At 30.2% G+C, this 26,000-nt stretch overlaps 1 protein-coding gene and 1 long non-coding RNA gene across 4 annotated transcripts in view; one reads left to right on the forward strand and one right to left on the reverse strand.

Moving 5' to 3' along the window:
* LOC124534858 (hemicentin-2-like) overlaps positions 1-26,000 on the reverse strand; it is an 85,174-nt gene that overhangs the window by 48,575 nt on the left and 10,599 nt on the right. For 2 of the 3 annotated variants that reach the window (XM_047110885.1, XM_047110887.1), the window contains exon 2: positions 10,781-11,039. In XM_047110885.1, coding sequence (XP_046966841.1) covers positions 10,781-10,820 — 40 coding nt within the window. In that variant the 5' untranslated portion in view covers positions 10,821-11,039. The remainder of the gene's footprint in view (positions 1-10,780; positions 11,040-26,000) is intronic. The other variant, XM_047110886.1, reaches the window with a different exon arrangement.
* The window catches only part of LOC124534860, a 34,717-nt gene that overhangs the window by 981 nt on the left and 7,736 nt on the right, over positions 1-26,000 (forward strand). The gene's annotated exons all lie outside the window — the stretch shown is intronic.

A 26,000-nucleotide genomic window follows, 5' to 3' on the forward strand; every position in this document is an offset into this window, starting at 1 on the left:
TTGAAACACTTAACCACATCAATGTTCAATTATAATTCTAAAACCTATAAATTTTAGCTAATATTTATTCATCTACGCGAATATGTTCTGATTAATCTTGAATAATATATAACATTGAAACATAATACATCTAACTAGGGCAACTGGAAATAGGGACACTAAGCAAACAGATATAAATATCCTGTTAAAGTGATCGATTGACTCTCCATATTCCTTCAGGAATATAACCTTTATCCCTCCGTTACATTCTCTATTACAAAGTATTCGACTAAAAAAACTGTCTGTATATACATTTATAGATGCAAAAGGAACTTTGTGTGTTACTTCATTCCGCTTCAGTTAGTGTAAAATGTAAATAAAATTATGAAATATACTGAAAAAATAGACAAGACTACTGGTATACCACTTATACTCCTCCAAAGGTTGTTGTGATTATTTTAAGCAACTATACGATCTATGTAAACCTATAAATATATATATATATATATATATATATATATAATTACTCTTCGTTTTAATCACTGTACTATATTTAATTTTTATGTTCTTATGGATGTTATATTGATATACTCGAAGAAATAAAAAGAACAATATTTCAAACACCGTCTCTCCATAAATGCTCAATAGGTCTGTTAGACGCACTAAACTCTTTTGTAGTGAAATCTGAGTGGTGTGCATTCCCTCGTACACACTGCCACTTTTCATAGGGGAGAGCTATAACAAGGGTGTGACAAAACACCAGTTTGTTTGTTAACGTTTCTTCTGACGACCCATTATAATAATGGAAAAAAATATACTTAGCTAATAAATTGCAATCCACGCAAAGGCCTATATAAGGTTTATTTTTTAAAATATCAGTTCTTCGAGAATGATAACTTGATATTAAGTAGTCACCAATTCCTCTTTGTGAATCGCAAATGCGCCACCAACCTTAAGAACTACGTTGTGTCTCTTGTTTCTGTTTATCATTAAGCCAGTGTCTCACTCACTCAAATTGACATCAATTATAAGCATCGCTATTTGGAGGTAGAATATCTGCCGAGTGGGTAATACCTACCCTACTATAAAGCTGCACCATTCAACAACAATAAAATTTAATTAAACGATTTAAGTAATTTGATTAAAAGTTTGGGGTGAATAAATTTCTTAGTCTTTACGTGTATAAGTGAATATAAAAAATAGCATCTATAAGTGTCAGGAGTTTGAGATATATATAAAACATTTCATTAAAATCTATGAGCTCGTTACTGCGTAGCCGTTACTAATAAGGTGTATAAATAAATGAGTCCGTACCACATAAAAAGGCACGATAAAGGGTAGTCATAAAATTAGTCTACATAAAGTAAAAGTAGGTAAAACCCTCTTGGGTTAGCGCTTGCTTTTATATATGTCAATGAGTGTAGCGCTTCAAAGACTTTTATTATATTTAATTATGTAAAAATTTGCGTAAATATAATGAAAATTCTAGTTCAAAGAGCCGAGATTGAAGGATACAAAGAGACACATTTACCAAACCTTTATCAGTTTTTATGCGAAAATATCGCTGTTCTGTGAAAATATTATAAACGTCCTATCAATTATGTCATAGTTCTTTTTTGTGAATATTTTAAATAAAATAAACATATAATATTCTTTATACAAATAACTCATTACACATAAAGTAGGATCTCTATTCTATTTTATTATTTAAAATTCAACATTCTACACTTTAATTACAAACATTTCGTTAAATTATTATACATATTAATAATTTTTAAGTATTATGTATAAATGTTGTTAACGTCTAAGATTAAAATCAAAGATAATTTTACAACTGAATGTTATATTAACATTAAAAAATGTAGATTTTTTAGGATATAGCGTTGGTTTCTTATTTTATACATGAAAATTCTTAATATTATGATTATTTATTAGCAGCTCGGTCCTAATAAGTCATAGTCATATTACAGATTTTCAATAATTTATGTAAGTTCTGTCTTCAATGGAATCCAAAAGCTTTTCAAATGTAAATATTATATATATATCAATATAACATTTTATGTATTTTTGTTGCGGAAAATGCTTCCTAGTAATTACTGATTACATCACAATTGGGCATTTGTTTAAAGGTTTTGTTTAATAAAACAGTCTAATTCTGTTGCAAAACCAGATATCAATAAACTTATTATTTTATTTATTTACTCTGATTCCTTAAGTTTTGTATATTTACGATTTTATGAATAAAAAATAGTCTTGTAATAAATGTTAAACGTGCTTATAACAAACCTCATTTAAGTTTTTAAAATAAACATGATTTAAGCATGAAGTATTTTAGACGAACCGAGGTTAACCCAGTAAGGCCATTTCTTTAATTTAAATGCTAAGTTTCACACTCCGTTGCTCCATAAATACTTAGTAGGTCTGTTGGCCGTGGAACTAGGCTACGTTATAATGAAGAATCAACACTGTTATATTTTAACAAACATAAAAAACACCTAGTGACTAAAAACTTACACGCACGTGCAATTTATGCCAAGAGTTCTAATGCCCTGATATCACGAAGAAGTTTCCATTAACTTTAGCCTTACATCGTAAAATGTTACTTTTTTTATTTAACAAGAGTAATTTAATATATTTATAAAATAGGGTGTAATATAAAATACCTATCATCATCAACAACCACAATGGCCTGTAAATTTTCCTCTGCTAGGCTAAGTTTCCTCTCCCTTTGAGGAGAAGGTTTTGAACATATTCCACCACGCTGTTTCAAGGCGGGTTGATGGAATGCACATGTGGCAGATTTTCTTTGTAATTAGACACACGCAGGTTTCCACGCGATGTTTTCCTTCACCGTCGAGTAGGATGAATTATAAACACAAATTAAGTACATTATTATTTACTGGTGCTTGCCTGGATTTCACTGGGCTATCTCAGCTTCTGAATATGTCCCTTATCTATCTTCATTTCATATTATTAGAAAAAATATTTAGATGTTTAATATAATTTAAGCTTTACATAAAGACATGAGAAATTATGAATCTGTTCACTTACGAAGGTACGCCGTGCATGTATGAGTAAAGTTTATGCTAACAAGATGTGTTAGTGTGCGTTGAAGGTGAGGAGCGAGTCAATATGGTAGGCAATACTCGGATTCCATAAAAGAATTATTAATAAAAAATACCAAAGAATTTAACTAATTTATATTCAATTGCAGCCTTTATTCTTAGTCGTCCTACGTGACTTAGACATCTTGCATCAGCGTGCGACTCACACACACTAATGCAGGCTGTTGATAACTTAACGTAGAGGGGCGCTCCTTCGCGAACAAATAGATTTATACATTTTTTAAGTATTTTTAATATCCCTTTTATTTAGGTTATCATCTAAATTTGAAATGTAATTTAAAATAGTGTTTTATTTTTACGTATATATTTATTTTCAGACATATTGATGGGCTTTAACTATATATGGGTCATTATAAAGCTTTATGATTCTCTTAAAATATTTTTATTTCAATTCGTGTTTCAAATAAACCCTAAAACCAGGTTTCTGTTATCTACAATATTCATCCCAGATTGTATGACCTAACTCTAAATCAGTCTACTGAAGAAAACAGTCTGTGACAGGTGGAAAGTGAGACATAAGACTAGTTCTATAAGGATTTTATGATATATACACAATAGCGTATACGAAATCTTAAAAAAGAGAAATACAGTGTAAATAAAAATTGTTGTGACGTATGTTGTTAAAATTATATCACATTTTTTACGTATTGTATTTAAAAAAGACTTGTATTACAGTGCATTCATTTTATATCTTTTTTTAAATAGGAAGAATACATTCGGTGTTTTTTCTTTTTTATAAGCGGCCTGTTTTTGATACATATACTTCTTTGATGTTTATGAAATGTAAGGAACAAAAAGAGGAAAAAAAATCATTTGATCTGAAAAGGTGCTTGATGAGTGATAAGGTTTTGTATAACGATTGTAAGCTTACTTTTGAAGTTTTGTTTAATAAAGTCATTTCCCGTTATATAACGTTATAATTTTTCCTTCAATAAAAAAACCTTTGATATCGATTTATTATTATAACGAATCATTTTGCTTTTAGTAAATTACAAGTTACATTAAAATTATGGTTCGAATTGGTCAGCGGACTGTCAAATAGACTTGATGGTAGGCACCTTATAATAACACACCCAATTTAAAAATATATATACACTTTTATATCCCTACTGCCTGTAGTTACACTGGCTGGCTCACCTTGTAAAATGGAGCACAATTTTTAGTATTGCTAGTAGGTGGTATGATATTTAATGAGTGGGGTGTTTTGACTTACCACCAAATACTATACCAAATTAAAAATATTTAAATAAAGTGTGATAGAGTCTTAAGTTCTTTAAACTTGTAATATCTTTAACAGTTCATTCGAACAGGTGTTAAAATTAAACGACTTTGCAATGTAGCTCTTAATGATAGTTTAAAAGCTTTTAAAGAAATTTATTTGCAATTAAATTTTTATTTTACGTGACTTAAATTGATATACGTGCACGGAAAATATTAACTTAAATATGACTGTATTATTCTATATGTAACATTACTGACCGCCTTCTACTTAATATCGCGGCCGTTTCCTTATTTTACCAATTTCATTAATGTTGCGATTACATTAATAGATACTACACGCAAAATATATGAACGTGATTCAATGCGAGTAAAAAGACCGGGGCCCTATCGTGACCAACTATCTTGAACATTTCCGAATCGCGTATCAGAAGGTTACATCTTTTTTCAAGACATAGAAAAATAAACTCTGCTGAAAGATGAAAGGGTACAGTTTGGAAAGACGCTATTGTATACGATTCTTTTGTGTGTGTGAGGGCGTTACAGTCGGTCACTAATCCCTTTCAACACGAAACCCAAGTTCCATTTGCTCTTATTACTATTACCGTCACCGGAGCCCGTCACTATTTCTTTGAAGATATGCTGACGAATGGCTTTTAAAAGTAATCTTCACACTGTACATAAAAAAAAAATCATTGGAGCCTATAAAATCTTTATTACAGTATAGCACACGTTTTTTCTAACACGTAGTAAGTTCATACACACACATCTAATCTCTAACTAATTTAATTATTGTGTCTAGGTTCGTTTTCACATGTAAATAATATTTTGATGAATGGTTTTCTAAATTGACATAATAATACAAAGACGTAAGTGAGCAGAAATCTACTTAATATTTACTATAAAAACAAATTTAGACGATGATAGTGTTTGAAAGGAGATAAAGATTTATGAATCTGAATAGAAAAGGTCGAGTTTAACGCCTGATTTCATATGCAGGCTTCGATCCCAACATTTTCACCAGAATTGTTATCCGATGATGACAATTTTCAAGAATGTTAATAATATATTATCTATAATGAATAAAATATCAACTTAAATTGTATAATTATAATTTAATTCAAACTTTTTTTCAATCTATTCGGTATTACCACTTTAAATATTTCTAAGTAGTTGTCAATAGAATGTTTTCAATTAGTAAAATGTTTTTTATCATTAATTTAGTGTTCGTTATTATATAATTTATTATTCAAGTTTCATAATATTGTATTAGTGACGTAATCATTTATCTTACATCTATGACAGCGGCGACACTATGATGCATCGATAGTTGCCTCATTTGTCAAAACATGTCCATCGTTTTGACATTTGAGGACGTCCTAATAATTTAATACATATTCATAGGTGTATCCTTAGGTGTTTTATTATGAAATTTTAAAATTAAACATTAAATTTAAGCCATATTTTTCTAATAGAAATGGATATCTTCGAAGCTATTTCCAGCAGGAAGTCGATCGAGCTCTTTCTGATAAGTGGCCTCTTGCGTCATGCACCGCCGCCGTCGCCCGTCACATTTTCCGGTGAGTGGGTAGCGTTGATAACAACATATTCATCGTGAGCTGTTTTGACCGCGACTCCGCTTACTTAGGCCAGGAATAATCTATACCAATTAGGCCTTTTTTAGTATTCAAATGAAAAGACTTAGTATGAAATAGTCCTAGTCCTAAAGCCTTACCGATAAACGTTGCGTAGCAGGTAAATAGTTACACGCCGATTCGTCTCTTTCTGTCATAGGCATTTTTATATTAGACAGAAAAAGATAGCATTCTGTAATTGTAAGTCAGTTGCAGAGTTTGAAAAGTATTGTATTTACGATATCTGATGTAGTCTTAAAACGTAAATATAATTCGAGCAATTTAATAATAGTTACATTTTAAATTCATTAAATATTTATCACGTTATATGCTGGAACAAAACAAAATATTATCAACAATTGTGCGTGTGGTCTCGATAGCGATAAAAATGTTCCCCGGCATGATTTATGTACAGCATATATGTAATATTATATATTTATTAATCATTGCGTAACAATGTCATGTTTTTCAACTATTAAACTAAATTTAATTTTCTTTGAAAATATTACTCTAGTTAATAATTTCTATGTACAAAAAGTAGCATGTTATGATGAAGGCGTTCCACAGAAATTGTTTGCAACATTTTTTTTCAAGCTCAATAACAGAAACGTGTCTCACTAACTTATGTTGACGACATATAAGTTTCCAACTTACCTTAAGGGAGTACATAGCATGATACGCATAATATACTAAGCTAAGTGATGTGTTTCCGAGTTAGTTTCGTTTCGATTCCATCAATATACATTAGGTAGATAAATTATTCGATAAAGAAAATAATTTGAAGTTTCTTGACCTTTGATAGTTCTCGTGACATATTACTATAAAGATTAACAATCTTAATGATTCTCTTTTATTAGTTTACAAGTTCTTATATAACTCATGAGAAAATAGCCTTGTGGTATTATTGATGATTTATCAATACTTGGTAAATTATGTTGTTCGATCATGTAAAAAGAAATACAGAAAAATAATATCATCTTACTTAGTTTGTTTTACAAGGCGATGAAATTTATTTCTTTCATATGATATTTTATGGAAAATCAAGATCATCTAAAGTCCAGTACATACACCGTCAGTTTTCCTCTGCTAGGTTTTCTATGTATGCTTAGACCTTTAAAATTACAAAACGGATTTTGATGCGGCTTTTAATAGCTAGAGTGATTCGAGAGTAAGGTTTTTGTATATAATACATGGACAATATAATAAGGAAATAAGAAGCCACCAGGGCGGGTTGCTAGTGTTAATATATAATTATATGTATTACTTTTTGCTTGTTTATACTAGCCCGCTCACAGTTATTACGCCAAGAAATGCCAAAATATTAATATCATACACGTTATGATTTTTACGGTTGCGCAAAGAGCACTTCTAAAGAATGATTTACATCTTTATTCTGTTAATTATCTCCACTGTAGATAAGTAGATGTACACGTCTTAGGATATCCTCTTAAATATGCTGATTTTCACGATGTTCTCATCCTCCGCGGAGCGCGAAATGATTTGTCAATATTGAATCAGAATTTCAAACCTCAGCGATATTTCACCCGGTTTAAATCTGTGACCTTTAAAATTAACATGTTTAAAGAAGCTCTTCGGTTTACGTAAATTTAATTTTTAATATTAAAAAATATATATACTTGTATTATTAATAATTATTCTCAAAACGATTAAGTAATTACGTACTGTATTATTATTCCTGTAATTCATTTAAATGTTACTGGTTTATAAATCAGTCGAGATGGCCCATTGGTTAGAACCCGTGCATCTTAACCGATGATTGCGGTTTCAAACCCAGGCAAGCATCTGTGATTCATGTGCTTAATTTGTCTTTATAATTCGTGAAGGAAAACATCGTGAGGAAATCTGCATGCGACAAATTTCATAGAAATTCTGCCACATATTGTGTATTCCACCAACCCGCATTGGAACAGCGAGGTGGAATATGTTCCAAACCTTCTCCTCAAAGGAAATTACAGGCTGTTGTTGTTGTTGTTTTGTTGTTGTTGTTGGTTAATGTATAGGTAATCTTTTATGAATAATAATTTACAGTTGTATCAACTGATTTATGCGTCATGTATTTATGTACTAACACGCGCAGGACAGAGTGAAAACAAGTGTGCTGTAATTATTCTTCTAAAGACTTAATGTAATCGAATCAAACAATTTGCAAGACCATGTCCTTAACTGTCAAACCACTGTAAAGCGTCTAACCCGTATAATGGTGAACGATGTAACCGTAAGAGGGTATGTAGCATTAATGGCGGAATAAAACATCTACCTTACAAATACATAGAACACTGTTTCAGTTGGTATGTATTACAGTTCATTTGTTTGTGTAACAAACTTAGTACTATATCTATAAACTTAATCTAACTTTTTAATTCCGTTAATTTATTGTTTAACTCTTTAATTTACACTAAGGCGGTTTATAAAATTTTAAACAATATGTCCTAAAAACAAATACATGTGTATATATAGTTGAATATATGTTAGCAAAATTAAATTCGTCGTATGTGTATATATTTATATGCAATTTGTAAGTAATAAATGCGCTAGATTGCATCGATTTCATTTATATCGATAACGACTTCATATAACCAGGCTAGTTTCCAAATTACACGGATCGAGGGAGCGTAGCGGTCGCCATTCCAAATGAACTAACCCTTGTGAAAAATAAATCTAAAATAAATGACTACCTACGCCGTTAATTCTTTCTACTGGATAAAATACTTAAACAATTTCGTTGTAAAGGCGAGTTTTCAAGATAACTTTTTCTCGCATTGAGTCAAATTGTTGACGTTGCTTATTTTTTGCATTCTAAGATAACGAGTCTACCTGCTTCCGAATTTGTTTTAGACGCAATAGGAAATGAGATAGAATATAAGATGATATATACTTCTGAAATCCTCATTTGTTAAAATCAAAGAAAAAGAGTAATTATGTAATTTTACCTGCTAGTTTTCCGTATTTTTTATATGATACATTACAACTAATGAGTGTGCATTTTGAAGTGATTATTATTGGAGGGTAAACCACTTCGTTACGTAACGCGTAACGGCTTCTCTCTGGCTTCCCTTTCCCTTACGCATACGGCAGCGATAGGCAGGCACCTCTTCTCTGACTTTGACCACAATGTGTTTCGGACAGCTAAATTTCTTTTGTCGGGCGTGCCGAGACGGACAACTTTTTTTATGTTCGTTGATGTCATGACTTAACCATCCCCACAATCAGGGATGCAGAAATGAAAAACTTTAACTCTATCACGTTAACATGGAAACTAGCTACTTTCTCTACTAAATTTTGTTTTATTATGTAGGGGTAATCTCCGAAACTATTCAGCCAAGTGGAAAGTTACAGTATAATAGACGATATTTCCATTTTTAATAAATAACACCCTACAAATTACATGTGAAATTAGAGTCGCTTGTAAACATATGAACTGTTAAAATTTTCAACAATACGTAAATACCTACTTAAACAGACAAAGTGTTACGGTTTTCTTGTAAGTATAAATAAACTTTAGCTGCAGCAATAACGGATTTTGCAATGGAACATTCGCTTCCTTCCGCTTTCTCTCTCGAATTTGTTTCAAAACATATTGTTGTATAAAAACTTGTTACATAAAATCTTACAAATAAAAATATTTAATTTATTTATAACCAATTTAAAGTTCCCGCTGGGTTCCTTTTCCCGATTCTTCTCAAATGTTTCCTTCTGATCTGGTTATGGAATTTGAAAATCAATGGAAAAGTGTAATATGTAGAACACAAAAAACACAAAAGATGTTGAAAAGACAGACAGACAGACAGACAGACACGTCAAACTTATAACACCCCTCTTTTTGCGTCGGGGGTTAAAAATATATTTATACCTGACAAGCCGATTTTTGTCCCATTGATTATGGGATGATAGCTGCATCTAAAAAAATGGTTATGATCTCAATTTGAAGAGCAGATGTTAAGAAAAATAAAGAGGATCTTAGATTGAAATTTATTAAAATGTTACAATTTAGTAAAGAATAGTAGAGACTGGTAAAAAGTTACTGGCTAGTGATAAAAAATTAATGTATTTGAAATTATCACAAATTTAATTTAAAAAAGATTTCATCAGTTTAAAATTAAATGAAATTAAACAAAAACTGTCATATGATTTGGAATACCTCAAAATATTTTGAATGAACGAGAAGTTTCTTCTAATAAATAAGTTAAAAATAAATTTAAAACGATTGCCATTTGACTTCCAGACTTTCATATATTTTTCATTTTATGTCTTAATATTATTTTGTACATACATATACCTAGCATGTATGTATTTTAAGATGTGTGATGTGAAGTCTACGGTGCGAGTGTTAATCTTAAGTGTTTTCACTTTAGAGGCGTGATTTTAATGAAGAAGAGACGAAATCTCATCACGCTTAGGAAGGATAACACACCATTTAATATTGCGGAGTATTATCGTATAATATAAGATAATCTCTGAATATGTGGTTGAAATATTCTGTTACAGAAATTTTTTTACAAACTCAATTAGAAATTATTAGTTAAATCAAGTCAAAATATAGTTGATTTATGGAGATAGTTAAAAGCCATTACAGTCCAGAGGTATACGTGACCCTTTACCGAAAATAGCACATTATAATCCGGGCAAGAACAATTGCAGTCATTTCTGTTTTATCATTTAACGTTGCGAAAACTTTCTGTGTGCGTCGAATAAACTTTTGCCACAAGATCTTTTGTATCCATTATTCAAGTTTTATACAATAAAGAATACTATTAAGATATTTTTCTCAATTTTAACATTCGTATTATTAATTCAAATACATACCCAGTTGACCAAGCAGGTACAGAAGCGCCGGGAGCCACATCACTGCCAGTTCTTCACATCATTACTCTCTTGTACAATATATATTTCTTGAATTCACTTTTCTTAACAGGGTTGTCACACGCTCATTATATTATACACATTTTATTATTCACAACTTCGAACAAATTTATAACACTGACTGTTAATCACTTATTGTTTAAACCGGTTTAAATTAAATACTTTTGTCACTTTTGAGCGTTTGATTTAATTATTATATTCACTGAGCATGTAATAATTAATCATGATTAATAAATTTATTTGTTTTATACAGTGTTAATCAACACGCCAATTATTATGGGTTTGAAAATTATTTAAAGGAATTAAATCAAAATAGAACTAAAGCAATATCTCGTCATCTGATGATTACGTCATTTTGACCAATGAAATCTAAGGCGGAAGGAACAACAAAGAATCAAATGCCAGTCTCCGACTTGTTACCGCAAATTTTTCCACTCGAAAATCAAAAACATTATGATGGCCCGAATTTGAACCCGCCGAGTCAGGTTCTGTGACCTTATTATGTCAAGGAGAATGACTTTGAGGTTCCACTTTGTGTCTCATTTTTCTTTTATCATTTAAATTATTTTCAAATCCACAGCGCAAGATATGAGAGAGTAACCAAAATTAATATTTAATTTCAATTTATATGTTTGTCCACAAAATGTTTCGTAGGACTTTGTAATTTACGTTGAGTAAATTGTACAATATTTTCGAATTTACCTTAAGCAAATGTTTAAAGAGCATTGACATTCATTCCATCCCATAAATTAAGTTTACAAAGGACAAATATAGCTCATTAAAACACATTACAAAGATTAATATTCTTTTTGTTCATACCTGAGACACATCCCACTAGAATATCAAACAAAGATATTATTTTATTACGTTGGTATCTCATATAAAAATGAGCGTTTTCTTGTAACAATGATAGTGTAATAAAAATATTACTTGTAATCATTTTGTTCCGAACATACCAGCACGACATTTCAGAATGATAATGTAATGTAATAATTGACACATAAAGAATTATTATTACTCATCTGACATATTAAGGCAATTTGTTATCACAAAAAGTAGTCCGTTCTTATAATAGCGTTTCACGCAGACGATCTCGTTAAATGGCAAGAAGCGGCCGAAGGTGAAGTGAACCTAGAAAATAGCCTATTCACTCCTACCTCCGAAGAGCTATTGTTCAATTTATTTTATCAAATTCTAGGAACAAAACCGCGCAATTTATAAGCAGGTTTATATAGAAACAATTGAAAAATACATTAACAATAAGGCATAGAAAACAAACAGCTCTTTAGGAATAAATCAAATTCGAACCACTTTTCGAACCAATACATTATAGGGTGAGTAATGGCGATCACATTTTGTTCGATAATGTTATATGGAATTCTTTTTGCAATATTTTGAAGTCTAATATATTACATGCATGTATGTATATATAATGTCATTTGTATTTTCGTTTGGCATTATAGGATTGCAAGTATATTATAAGTTTAACTATTGTTACGAGAGTAACCTTAGCCTTCAATATTATACTATATATAGCAGGGCTATTGAATTTACTTAATTACATACAATTATTATTGTTATTAATTGATCAATAATTTGTTAAACTGTTATTAATATTATTTAATATGACATAGCATTTAACACTGGCATGTAACACTATTTCTTATTTTAAATATGATTGAGCTGTCAATAGAAAACAATCGGACGATAGCGGGGCATTCTAACAAAAGATAGAGACATTGAAGTATCATTGTAAAACGATAATATTATTTTGGCCATCCCGAACTACTGAATTTACACTATATAAACTTAGGTTTTATGAAATTCGTAGAGATAAACACTAACTCTATCAAACTATGAAAGCAAATAAATCGAAGAGATAATTACATTAGTTTTGTATCATTATTAAAAAAAACCGTAACGTATATCACTTGTACATGAAGGACAATATTATTTTTAAAATAAACCTTCAATTTTGAAACGTCTAAAGTCAAATAATAATCTTTAAGCGCTTGTCATCGATGTCAATCACACATTGCTCTTTTTCGATTAAAGACTTTTCACTCTACGGAAACGATACGTCATGAAAGAAGTAAGCCATAACGGTCAATAAAATAAAAACTCTTTTAAGACCGCTCTTTTTTACGTCGAGTTTCAAACATTATATGAAGACTTTTTTTTAAATCCCTCTTGCTTAAATATTATTTCAGAATTTAAAACAATTAATTATAAAATAAAAGAGACGAGGAAAAATAACTGTAAGATAATAGAACTTTGTTTAAGATAATATAAACGGTCCACTCCTGGGGCTCGTTTAAACATGCAGGATTTGAAAGGTAATCTTCCTTTCTAATCCACTTCGCGTAAATATATATCAATCATTCCAATAAAAAAATAAAAAATTCACACTCAATTTTTTATATTCTGTGACAATCCCGAACGACATTCGTAATCTTTCGTCGAGTAGAGTTTTACCTTTTTCCTCTAGATGATTTCTCTAATTTATTTGTAAATTGTTTATTTTGATGTAAATAGATGACTTAACTAAACATTCATTCTCCTTTTAACCTTCCATTCTTTCTCATACAACGCAACCTAAAGTAAATATTTATACGAGGGTCTATTCGGCCGCTGTTCTTCAAGAGACAATTGCTCCTTTCAGCGAAATAGGCTACTTGAGCGAATTTTATACGCTGTAAGGAAACTTTTCTATGTTCTAACATAGTAAATAAGAAACCTAAAGAGCGTTTAAGTAAAAAAAAAAAAACGGTTAAAGAGCGGGAACACTTTTATCGTAGACCTTTGAAGCGTTCCTCATTGTTGTTCAATAATTTGATGTACCATTTTAATGTAAAGTACAAACAAATTCCTTGTAAGCAATGTTTCAAAAGCGATTATAATTTAAATAAAATAATTAATATGTTTTTTCAAGTAAACAAAAAATTAAGGCTACAATAAAAGTCGTATATTTGTACGGTGAGTTATTTCATAGCGAAAGCATAACAGGATAATAATTTATCTGACCAAAACATAAATAATAGCAGAATAATGAGAAAAGATACAAGAGCTGAACACTCATATTTTCTGTTGTTATTGGAACTTACGATCCAATACTCGACTTTGTTTATTGAGATACATGTATTGTGGTACAAAAAATATCTATCGAAAGTCCAATTTTGTGCCTAAAATATTTTTCATTTATTTATAAAAGAAATATTTATAGTGTTAATTTAATTTGAATATCAAATATTGAAGTATTTAAAATTTGAAATAAACGCGACCGCGTTATATTTTGCCTAAAATTTAAACTTATCGAAATATTATTCCATTTCTTTAGGCAGGAAATTTATTAACTGTCCAGTCAATAATAACACCAACAACAACAACAACTACTGGGCGGAGGCCTCCTTCCCCTTTGAGGAGAAGGTTTAGGGTGATATTAGCGATGATATATTGCTTATATTTGTTATGATAACATTAATGTGTATATATTAAAAATTAATTTTAATGTCAGTTAAAATGCTTTGCTCTATTTTTATAAAGCGTAAGGTTGAACAACCTCGCAACTTTAATTCTCTATTAGGTATGGAAATTAATACTTGTTACTATTAGTGGCGATCAAGAAAACCGACCGTAGCAATCAACAAATCTAAGCAGTTGAGTTGAATGGCTTTGACGTAAATTATACCTGGTATTAAAACTATAAGTTATGATTGCTCAGTGTTGAAATATTACTATACTTATACGTTTTAACAGTAAGACTAGGTATACTGTTAACACGGAGTTTGCATAATGCTAAATTTAAAAAAGTTCTTAATAAGAAATAAAATATAAATTTCCGTTTAAAATATTTAATTTGATCAATATTACGGATATATGAAGAGATTCAAAGGACCCATACTTTATAAGATCCTCAAGCCTTTGTGCGGAAAGATGTATTGGTTATGGATGATGGGCTGCCGGAATTCTATATTTCATATATTATATTACATATTTTACATATATTATCTATAATTTAAATACTGGGATGTTAGTCACTTATGAAAAAGCTTGAAATATCAGATTGTAATATAACACTGGCTTTTAGAAAAATGATTTAAAAATCATCAAATTTTTTTTTATTAAATGGAAAACATTTTTATTTAATGATTTTCAATAACGATATCGATAAATTGGCACCAAAGAGTATACAAATAGTTATTGCAATAAAAGAATATATACATTTCTGTCCGAAATGTGCATAATATCATATTTTAAATTTTATTTATCTAGCTTATAAATACCGCATAATAATCATGTGCTTATTTTAAAACGACGTAAATCCATACTTATCAATACAATATTTTATCTTATTTCATTTTGGAATAATTGGTACATTAAATTGCATTGAGCGTTAATTCATTTTAAATAAATTTACAGAGAATTCTCAAATACCTGAGAACACTGGCGAGAGCCAAGGCCGATTAAGCCTTGCATCGATGAATAAATGATCTTCTAAGTATTCGTGAAAAGCGACGCTTAGTTATTTTAATGGGGTTACTTCGAAAAGGTTACATAAGTATTTCAAAGACCTAATTGGCTTATTATAAACTTCTTTCACGCAACCCCAATAAAAAAACTACTGAACTTAGGCCGTCTATGTGAATGAGGAGGCAATACTATTCGCTCCACACGACCAATCCGCTTGTTCCTTAGTGTATGTATATTTAACTATTGATATTATTATCATTACTTTACGCAACGACTTGGTGCTTATAATTCCTCTTTTAAAGCCAATAGATTTTTAAAAAAAGTCATTGATCTATACCATTAAAATGAAATCGATGATGATTTTGATGAAAAAATGTATCAACCACAAACATTCTATTAAAATACACTTTTCAATATTAAGTTGCTGCTCATAAAAATGCAGGCACGCTTAAATAATAAATTTTAAAACTAATAATAAGACACCACAAAGGCACCGACGAAGTAAATCAATCGAGTTAAAAATAAATAAAAAATAATATAAATATATATAACAAAGTTGTGTTACGTTTATTTCTACAGACATAATGTAAGAAAATTATATTTTAAACACCTGTTTTGTATTTTTTTCAAACGGCTATTAGCTTTAACATCATTTTAGGCTTATTCATTTATTACCGGACACCCTGTACATAAAGCAGAATTAAATTTTATTTTGATTAATGACTATCCCGGACGAGTCGCTAATATTTTATGAGCTAATTTCTATTAGCTAGTTAGACTTCAATTTATGTATGAATGAACTTACTTTGTTGCTAACAACGCATCGAAGATTAATCACAATAATTGAAATATACGATAATGTATTTTAAGAGAAGTAAATAAGGGTTACAATTAAAAAATATATATGCAAAATGTTTTAATCTATATTTATAAAATTAGTCTTGATATAGTATTAAATTAATCTTGATACATTACATACATATATAATTGTATTTAATTAACATGATTGTGTTTTTTAAATGTTGAAAAAGAGTAACTACTGAGTTTCTTGCCGGTTCTTCTCGGTAGAATCTACTTTCCGAACCGGTGGTAGCTTCACTTAATTGTTAAATAACGATTCAAAAGTGCTTGTGAAGGCCCACTTTAATAAAGAGCATTTTGATTTTAATTTTGATTTTTTTGATATTGAATTAGTCCCCGGTATCGCTCGCGTTTTAGTTGGTTGTCATGTGTTAGGCTTTCTTGGAGTGCGGATTCAAGAATTTGATCGTGAAAGAGCAGACAGACAGAGTTACTTTCACATTTATAATATTAATATAGGTTTACTTGGTTGTAGGGATTCGTACATGCCTGTATATTTAATTAGTCAGTGTAACTGCAGATACAGGGGTTATAGCCCTTGACTCCAAAGGTTGATGCTGTATTGAGGTGATCTCACATAATAAGCATTACATATAGCACTATTTTTAATAATAAATTATTATTATTTTGTCTTAAACAGATAAAAGAAGTTGAAATATATTGATCAACCAAAAGCACTCTGTATCGATAAAAAATCTGAGCGAATAGCGAATGTTATTTTCTGTCGATAATAATAAATCACTACCGCCACTTCACGTTCGAGGTGTGCAATATCGTAACGTGTTCTCACTTTATTTTAAAAAGCAATGAAATGCAGTGTTAATAGAGTTCCTATGAAATTTATGTGTATAAAAAATCTCAGAGAAAGAGCTTAAAGTTGTGATATCTTTTTCTTAAAATTTATTAAACGTATTGCACATAATATTGTTATTGTCAGCTGGAAGTTCAAGTTATATCATAGCGAGGTATTAGGATAACAAATATTAGTTGTTTTTAATAAAACCAACTGTAAGAATACTCATTGTAGGTTATTATTACTTAAAAAAAAGAAAAGTCGTGAGTAAGCTGATGATGAGATAGAAATAATTTCTTAATAATAAAAACAATGAAATGAAATGTAATAGTGGTTATTTATAAAAATTAGATGTGCAGTAAAACATATAAGATGAAACAGTTTTCAATAAAACTGTATATAAAAGAAAGAGACAGAGAAAGTGAGAGGGAAGGTCGCTTTTTCTTTCCATGACGATTGTTGCCAAATCACTATATTGTAAGTCACGTAGAAGAGCTTTGTTTCAAAAATATGAGTTAGCGTTATAGAGATTTCATATTATCCGATCCGATGTCGGTATCTTACGAATAGATGACAGTCGAAAGCCGACAGACACCATGTGCTATTTTAACATATTTCCGAAAAAAATATTCCGATTCGGCCGTTTGGTTGCACGTCATCGTGGCATAATATAATAGAAGACTTTGTTTATTATATTTGGTTATGCATATGGTGTCGGCGACAGGCTGTCAACTACCGTTACCCGACACCGAAATCGGGTCGGATAGTATGAAAACACTCTAACGGTTCATAAGTGTTAAAAAGAGGAGCGAATCTTAAAATAAACTAGATTTTGATACCAAAATTACTTATTTATTTATTATTTTAAAGCTTATATACGCTGGTAATTGTTATTCTGGTACTACGTTGGTAATTCGTTCTCTTTTACTGATAGAAATACGGGCAAACGCTCTTAATAAAAAAAAGCAACGAAAAACAACAAGATACACGGCCTGCCTTTAAAAGTGATTCACCTTCTACAGAGTTTCGACTGTCTGATATTGTGAAAGAATATTGTAAACTACGTTGATTAAAATCATGTTTTCACTAAAAAAATTAAATCCTACATGCAATTTTCAAAAAAGGGGAACGCTCTATTGAAAATTTGAATGATCTGCTCTTAAGTTTTGTTTTAATATTTTTATACACACAATATGTAAATTTTATCATACCGAGACAAAAAAGTGTAATAATATTTAGATGTGAATATTATAATGATCATGGGTGCATTATTTTATATCTGAATATGTTTTTATCTTGGTCGTATAACATAGCCACATGATACTATGTCCACAAAATAATAGGTCACTAGATAATTTCTAGGTTGCCTGGATGAAGCAATATAGGCAAATAAGGCCGCTTTTCTAACCTTTATTATGAGGTTTTATTTGTTTTCAATGTAAATCATTTACTTGCCATGTAATAAACATCCGAATAAATCAATGCAATAGCTTCTTTATTATTTAGGACGCGTTAATGGGCTACTTGATGGTAAGTGGTCACCAACACCCATAAATATTGGCGCTTAAGTAATAATGACTATTCCTTTACGCCACCAACTTTATCTGTAGTTACAAAGCCGAGATGGCCCAATGGCGTGCATATTAACCGATGATTTCGGGTTCAAACTCAGGCAAGCACCACTATATATGTATGCTTAATTTGAGTTTATAATACATCTCGTGCTCGGCGGTGAAGGAAAACATCGTGAGGAAACTTGAATGTGTCTAATTTAATCGAAATTCTGCCACACGTGCCTTCCACCAACTCGCATTGGAACAGCGTGGTTGAAAATATTCCAAAGCCTCTCCTTAATGAAAGAGTAGGCCTTAGCCAGCAGTGAGAAATTTAGAGGCTGTTACTTTACTTTACTTTACTTTACACACACTGTAAACCACAACACGTCAATACTAAGTATTACTGTTTGGCGGTAGAAAATGTAATAAGTGTTTTCTAACCAGAACTGCTTTCACAAAGGCAAGTAAGTAGTAATGAAATTAATATCCTGGCGCATACCATCACTGCAAAGTTCCTTATTCGGAATGTTACATGCCCATTGTTTACAGATCCTGGCTTACATTTGGCTCACACTGTGTTTAGATTCTATCGCCGAGGAGACTTACGATTTATAAGTAATACGGGTAACTAATATCAATATTTGGGAGAGTCCTAGTGGTTTAAATACGAAAATCTCGTGAGAAGGGTCGCTAGTATGGAAATGATTATTTATTGTGGGTTTCTGTCTAGACTTATTTAATATTGCGCTTGTACTTTCGAGTTTTATGTCCTGAACGTACGCACGTTAGGATATTTTTTATAGGTTTCAATATAGCGATACTATTGATATCTTATTTTAGAAAAGTCTTACAAAACAAAGCTTTTTCAATAAATTACGCCCATTTTTCAAATATTTTTTATTATTAAGAGTGAGGTATTTTTTTTATTAACTTTGTGTTAGTATTTAAAAATAAATATTACGATGATGAGATAATTCTATTTTATAGAACGTTTTATTTAAAGGTTATTCAAACTGGTATATATTTAAAATTATAAAATAATTGGGTTTTCTTTTATTAATTAATTCTAATGAATAAAATGTGACAGTTATTTAAATTCAAATGGGATTTATATTTTATGTTATTTGAACAACAGTTTGATGAAACCATTGTGGATTTATTTAGATATGTTTGTACGAACAACTCTTTACGTGTTTATTAGTAGTTTAATCTACTTGAATAGAAAGAAAACATTGAAATGAGTTTCTACCATTATATTTATTGTCACAGTATAAGTAAATATATAAAAGATAGCTACCAATAAATAACAACGGGCCATAAAAGTATCGTTTAAAATAAAATCCGATACCTGTATAGTTTTCGGAATAGGTATCACGAAAAAACTTTTCGTAAAGTATTTGGAATTTATACGCCCTCAATCGAGTACGGAATACGCAAAAGGGACCGAGCTGGTATAAATTTGCAAAGAGATTTAAGAACAAACTTATTTCACCGAGACGTTTACGAAGCGCCTATAAAGGCCTGAATAGTGCCATTGAGCTAGGAGTTCGGCGCGATAAATATTCGTAGCATCGTAATTCCTCCGATCAAAGGTGTCGCTTTTAATCCTTACTTCTTACCTGTTTGTTGATTCAACGTTAAAAGAGAACTCGATAAAGAACGGCTTTGGTACAAAGTTTTTCCAATGTAATACAAATACTAAATTGAAAAAGTTACTTTATACTTTAGACTTATGTGTATGATAAGAGGATTTCTTCCAAGGTTTTTATAATTTTCTTTTAATGTAACATGACGCAATACAGAGATTAGCGAATTCTCGTCAGATATCACACTGTGAAAACGTTAATCTTATAATATTTACAGGATTTGGTGGAACACTTTTAATATTATTCCTTTTTTGTGACAAAGTATTTAATGTTTTCCATATCTCTCCGTATCATATTATGTATGAAGTTATCCAACAAAAATGAATTGTGTTTAAATATTCAACGAAGATTTTTTAGGCTTAAAATTATTTGAACGATATGATCTGTTAATGACATAAAAAATTTACTCTTAAAAATAAGAAGAATTAAGTATGTTGTACGTATTGAAACATCGATTTCCATATCTATTTCAAATGTGTTCTTAAATTTTTTTTAAATAAAATTATTTCCGATTCGCGTTTAATTCTTAACGATTCATTGTACGAAATGTCTTAGTAGTCACATTTGCAATTCAATACCTCATCCTCGCTTCTATGAATTGATGAATAAAGAAATATCTCCAGGTAATAAATCGAATAAAACTGCATTCGCTCCGTGAGAAAGCTAATCTAAATAAATGTGAAAATCCTCACTGACTCATCACGTTCTCATGAAACTACGTCTTAAACTTAAATTTCGCATAGATTTTAAATCTTATTTCGACACGAAGAATTTCAACGTTCATTTTTATATTGGAATGATAATTCAAATGAAATCGAAAACCTTTATACTTATAATGAAATTACAATCACAAATTTAACAAAGTGTTGAAATACAAATATGCTCTCTTTTAATAATTTATTATAAACGTAAATTAATAAATTAGTACGATTTATATTCAATGATTAATTATATATATTGCATATTATTTTATCATATCTATGATTTTGTATTGAATAATATTGTGCCTTAATTAAAAGTATAACACGTTTCGTTTTACAAAAGAATTGCAATGTACGTAGGTATATAAAATACTCTTTAATAATTGTATAATGTATGTGTAAGTTGGATTAGCATTGACGATCGAATGAAAATATTTACAAACTTAACTAAACAACATTTAATCTCATAAAACGCAAAGCACTGTTTTTAATTGCATTCTGCAGAAGATAATTACCAATACACTTATTGATATGATTATATTAGTTAGTTGTAAATGAAAATCAATTTAATCAATCTTGATATAATATAATAATTATGTATTTACATAATCATATATCATTTTGCCATTGATCACGTCATTTCAGTCCGCTACACGCTTCGCCACAGATGTCTGGATACATCCAATCGTGCGAAACAAGCTACCATGAATGCCGCGTGAACTATAATGGTGTTTACAGAACACAGGCTTAGGATTGGCTTACCGAATTCCGAATTGATTCGTGAACTGGGAAATGAACGCAACACATATTAATATCAGTTTACTTACACCATCTAAATAAAATATATAAAGCGAACCCACATACCGACACTTGGCAAAAGACTTTCCTTTTAAAAGAAAGTGTGATACGATCATTCGTCAAATACTTAAAATCAAAGTTTAAATAAATTATCAGAGTGTCTACTAAAGTACTGTCTACTAAAGTGTGTACTAAAGTGAAAAATAAAAATGACCCTTATATGACATGACTGGATTTTCCTTTTACAAGATCTTCACTTCAAATAAGGCTTCACTTACAAATAGTTAAAGGTGTTAACAATCAATGATCAAATACTTTTAAGAATTAATGAAAACTATATATTATTAAGAGTTACTAAATTGTTAGAGTATAAATCTTCTTAACTACAGTGGAGTTTAAATAATGTACACGTAATTGATAGATGTTTATCACTCAATTTTGCCAACACGATCGAACAAATTTGAATGCAATTAGGCACAGAAATGTATGATATAGCACATAGGGTACTTTTAACCCGCCCTTTACCTCAAACTCTGGTGAAGTTTCGCGCAAAAGGCTATTATTAAATATATACATACAGGAAGCATTGTTGTGCGTTTTATATAATTTAATTATTTGCTTAATGGCTTTTAATCGTACCAATTAAGCATAAATGAATTTGAAAATGTTAAGCGGTCTGTATAATAAATCACAATAATGTTAAACCGCTTAAAATTCAATAAAAAAAAACTATTAAAACAAATGAAGCAAATATAATCTGCAAAGTTGAATATTACAATATTATAAATTTAATTTATATATTATGTGAAATATAGGGATGAGTGAGATATTCATCCCGCCTACTTACGAGTACATTCCATAGGTACAAAAATTACACTTTTCATTTCACTTAAAGTTGAAATTTCCAAAACTCCTCAGTGAATACAATATTTTGTCGTTTAAACTATTTCTGTCTCTTTCCATCACAGGCGAAATCACGAGAGCAAAGAAAAATTACAACTAATATTACTTTGTTTACATTAATTTATTCTACAAAGTCTTATTTACTGTAGTGTTATTAATTAATTATCCACGCTTACATTAACTAACTGTAGAGATTGTATACTTAAACACTAATGGAACTACTGATTTAAATGCGATTTAAAAATACTTTTTTATGTTATTTATGTTTATGTACTGTAAACCTTTTTATCTAGTCTAATAGAAGTGGATAATTTATGCTTCGACTGTAAGAAATGGAGTAATACGCTTAAACTAGTTCTTAACTACTTTGTTAATGTAATTAATTCGGTATTCAAGTACACATAATGTAAATAAAACAGGCTATTATACTTTGAAATATTAATATCCACCTGACCTATTTTTGGTCACGACGGTCAATATCAAGGATTGCGCAGAATATATTAGAGTGCATAAGTGTGGGTGCAATCACTGGCCCACATTCCATTCTCTTACTTTTATAGTCCAATCGAACGGAAATTCGGAAATTCGAATGTACAGAGATCGGGGGCAGGGCAACGGGTTTACGTGTTTTCCGAATGAAGGGAGTGTAACCCTGTCAACTTCCTAACTCTGAACTACTGCTGAGAATTACATACAGACTCAGAAAGACCACTAAACTTTTTATGGGCTAACGTGGAATATATGGCATGGGCTCCGAAATTTGTAGCACTGAAGTATCATATGCTGTATAAATTAAGCCCAATTATTAATAAATTATTGTGATTTTACTTATATTATATATTGAGGATTCCACCATGTAATTCTCATCAAAATCTAGATTGCTGACGTCTACGAATCAAATATTTATCAGAGGGAAAATTATCTATGTTCTATTTTAATACTGGAAGATACAATATCATGGTTGCTACAAATTAACAAAGGAGTTGAAGCTTCAACCTATTTCACTAAGGCGTTTTTCAAGCGCCAATAAAAAGCCTGAATAGTGCTATAGAGCTCGGGGCTTAGAGGTGATAAATATTCGCGCAGGCTCGCAATTCTTTTGATCAGCCGTGTCGCCTTTACAGCTTATTCGTAACCTGATTGTGCAAACCGGAATAAGAAGTCTATTGGATGTTTTAAGAACATCGACGAATTGTGTGCATAAATAAATAAAACCAAAGCTTATTAGCTCAGCTTTTACTAATAAATCTTGCATTGGTCGCCACTTATTCGCGCACACAGACGTACATAAACCTACTTTATCATATTTTGAGTGCAAAAGTATAGTATAATATATATTTTAAAATGTGTGTTTTGATTTGTTGAGTATTTAAGCTACATTTCAAAATTAAAGTAAGCCCGGAAATAAGCACATATATATAGTGGTGCTTGCCTGGGTTTGTACCCGAAATCATCGGTTAAGATGCACGTGTTCTAACCACAGGGCCATCTCAGATCTAGCTAAATTACAAGTAAATATTTGACTTGTAAGCTAAATTAAAAATCAAATATTTAAAGATAAACTTAAAGAGCTGGATTTTACTTATTTATTGAAAAGTTCAATATAATTTTAAATATAGTTATGTTTCAAAAAACTTATGTGTTTATACATACGTAGAAATACGTTTGTATTTTTTCCAGATAACTCTGGTACAAATAAGAAAACTCGATAGCGTTATAGCCGAATTTCACTTCGAAACTTAAATTTTTGCATAGATATTTCTTTTAGATCTCATTCGACGGATAAGAGATTTAGCGAATTTTCCCCGCATTTCGTATAAGGATAGACATTTCAAAGGAAACCCACCAAAGCGAAGCCTCTTTCTTATCTTACATTTTGTACAATTATTTTCCTTTATTGTCATGCAAGTACATTGCCTGTTATCAATGAAAATATTTAAAAGAAATAATAAAATATAAAGCGGTGTCATTTCGGTAACAAGGTTAAAAGAAATAGAAAATGTTTTTCGTATGATATTCGTCTCGTATGAAAAACAATTTTAGATAACATACTTCCCTTTCCCATGGCCATATCATTAAAAATTCTAGAGATTATTTAAGTCTTTCGTATAGTACAACCAACTAGCCTCGACGGTTACTTTAAAAATCCACTGACGCCTTATAAATGACCATTAAAAGTTATCTGCTATTTAGAAATTTGCTTATACAAAGTGTCTGTAAAACAGTATCGAAAACTAAAGTTAACTTAATTTAATTTTATAAAACACCATACTATGTTCTGATGTGTTTAATCAGAATATAGTTTGAATATATCAACCAAAGGCATCGATGAAGCAGAAGAAAAATCTGTTTTCTATTGCGTTATTAAAACAGAGTAAACGCTTTTTTCTCAATGGCATGCACTAAAAACAGAAGGTATAATTAGGAAGATATTTTAATGTATATCGCGCAATGTTTAACTCGGATATATTATCCAGGCAAATATGTACCGAAGGGGAAAATCAGAGGAGTTATTGAAACATTATGTGACCTTTCTAAAGCATTGGGCATACACGGCATGCCTATACATTATAAGCTTAAATATTTTGGTCTTAAATGGAATGTTCGTGATCTCATTACTTTATATATTCTCATATTTCAATAAATTTAAAGCGATGATTCAATAAACATATTATATTAATACAATTTTAATTAGCGTTCCATGGGTATCATTTTAGGTCGTGTTTTATTTTTGATATACATAAATGGTAACCAATTATTTTTGCGTATTACTTTGTCATAATAAATTTAAATTTATAAGCAATAAAAGGATAAAAGTAATAATTACCTATAAATTCTATTTTTTTTTTCACTACAATGTTAAAGGAATTATGAAACCCCAGATTTATTATTTGAATAAACATATTACCTATAAAATAAAACACTTATAATCATAAAACATCAAACAAAATTAAAAAAAGATTAATTTTATTATTGAAGCCTTTTCCTTTTCAGAAATACAATAACAAAATTTTACGATAAATTATGTTGGATTGTTAATGTTCAAATTAGTCAGCACCTCTTGACCTATTCATTCAATTACAATTCAAGTGCGGAAACTTCACCAAGTACATGAAAAGGAACATTGTACCGTGGCAAATGCCTTAGGGTACAAAAATAGGGCGCCACATTTAATGGCGTCGCCTGGCAATGCTTGTGACATCGTTTAATATTGCCAAAAGAAACACGATCTTGAAACAATTGTTCCATGTTATAACGATTAATTGCAAGATATTTTTTATATGTAAGCGGATATGATACTTATGCTAGACTAGATTGTCCAGTGGTTAAAGCGCGTGTATCTTAACTATCAACGGGTTTAAAACCAGGCTAACAGAAAATATATTGAGTACTGGTATAAATATGAAGGTATTTAATGAGGAACAGTCACATGTG

This window comes from Vanessa cardui, chromosome 13 (assembly GCF_905220365.1).
Source record: "Vanessa cardui chromosome 13, ilVanCard2.1, whole genome shotgun sequence".
NCBI classification, from domain to species: domain Eukaryota; kingdom Metazoa; phylum Arthropoda; class Insecta; order Lepidoptera; family Nymphalidae; genus Vanessa; species Vanessa cardui.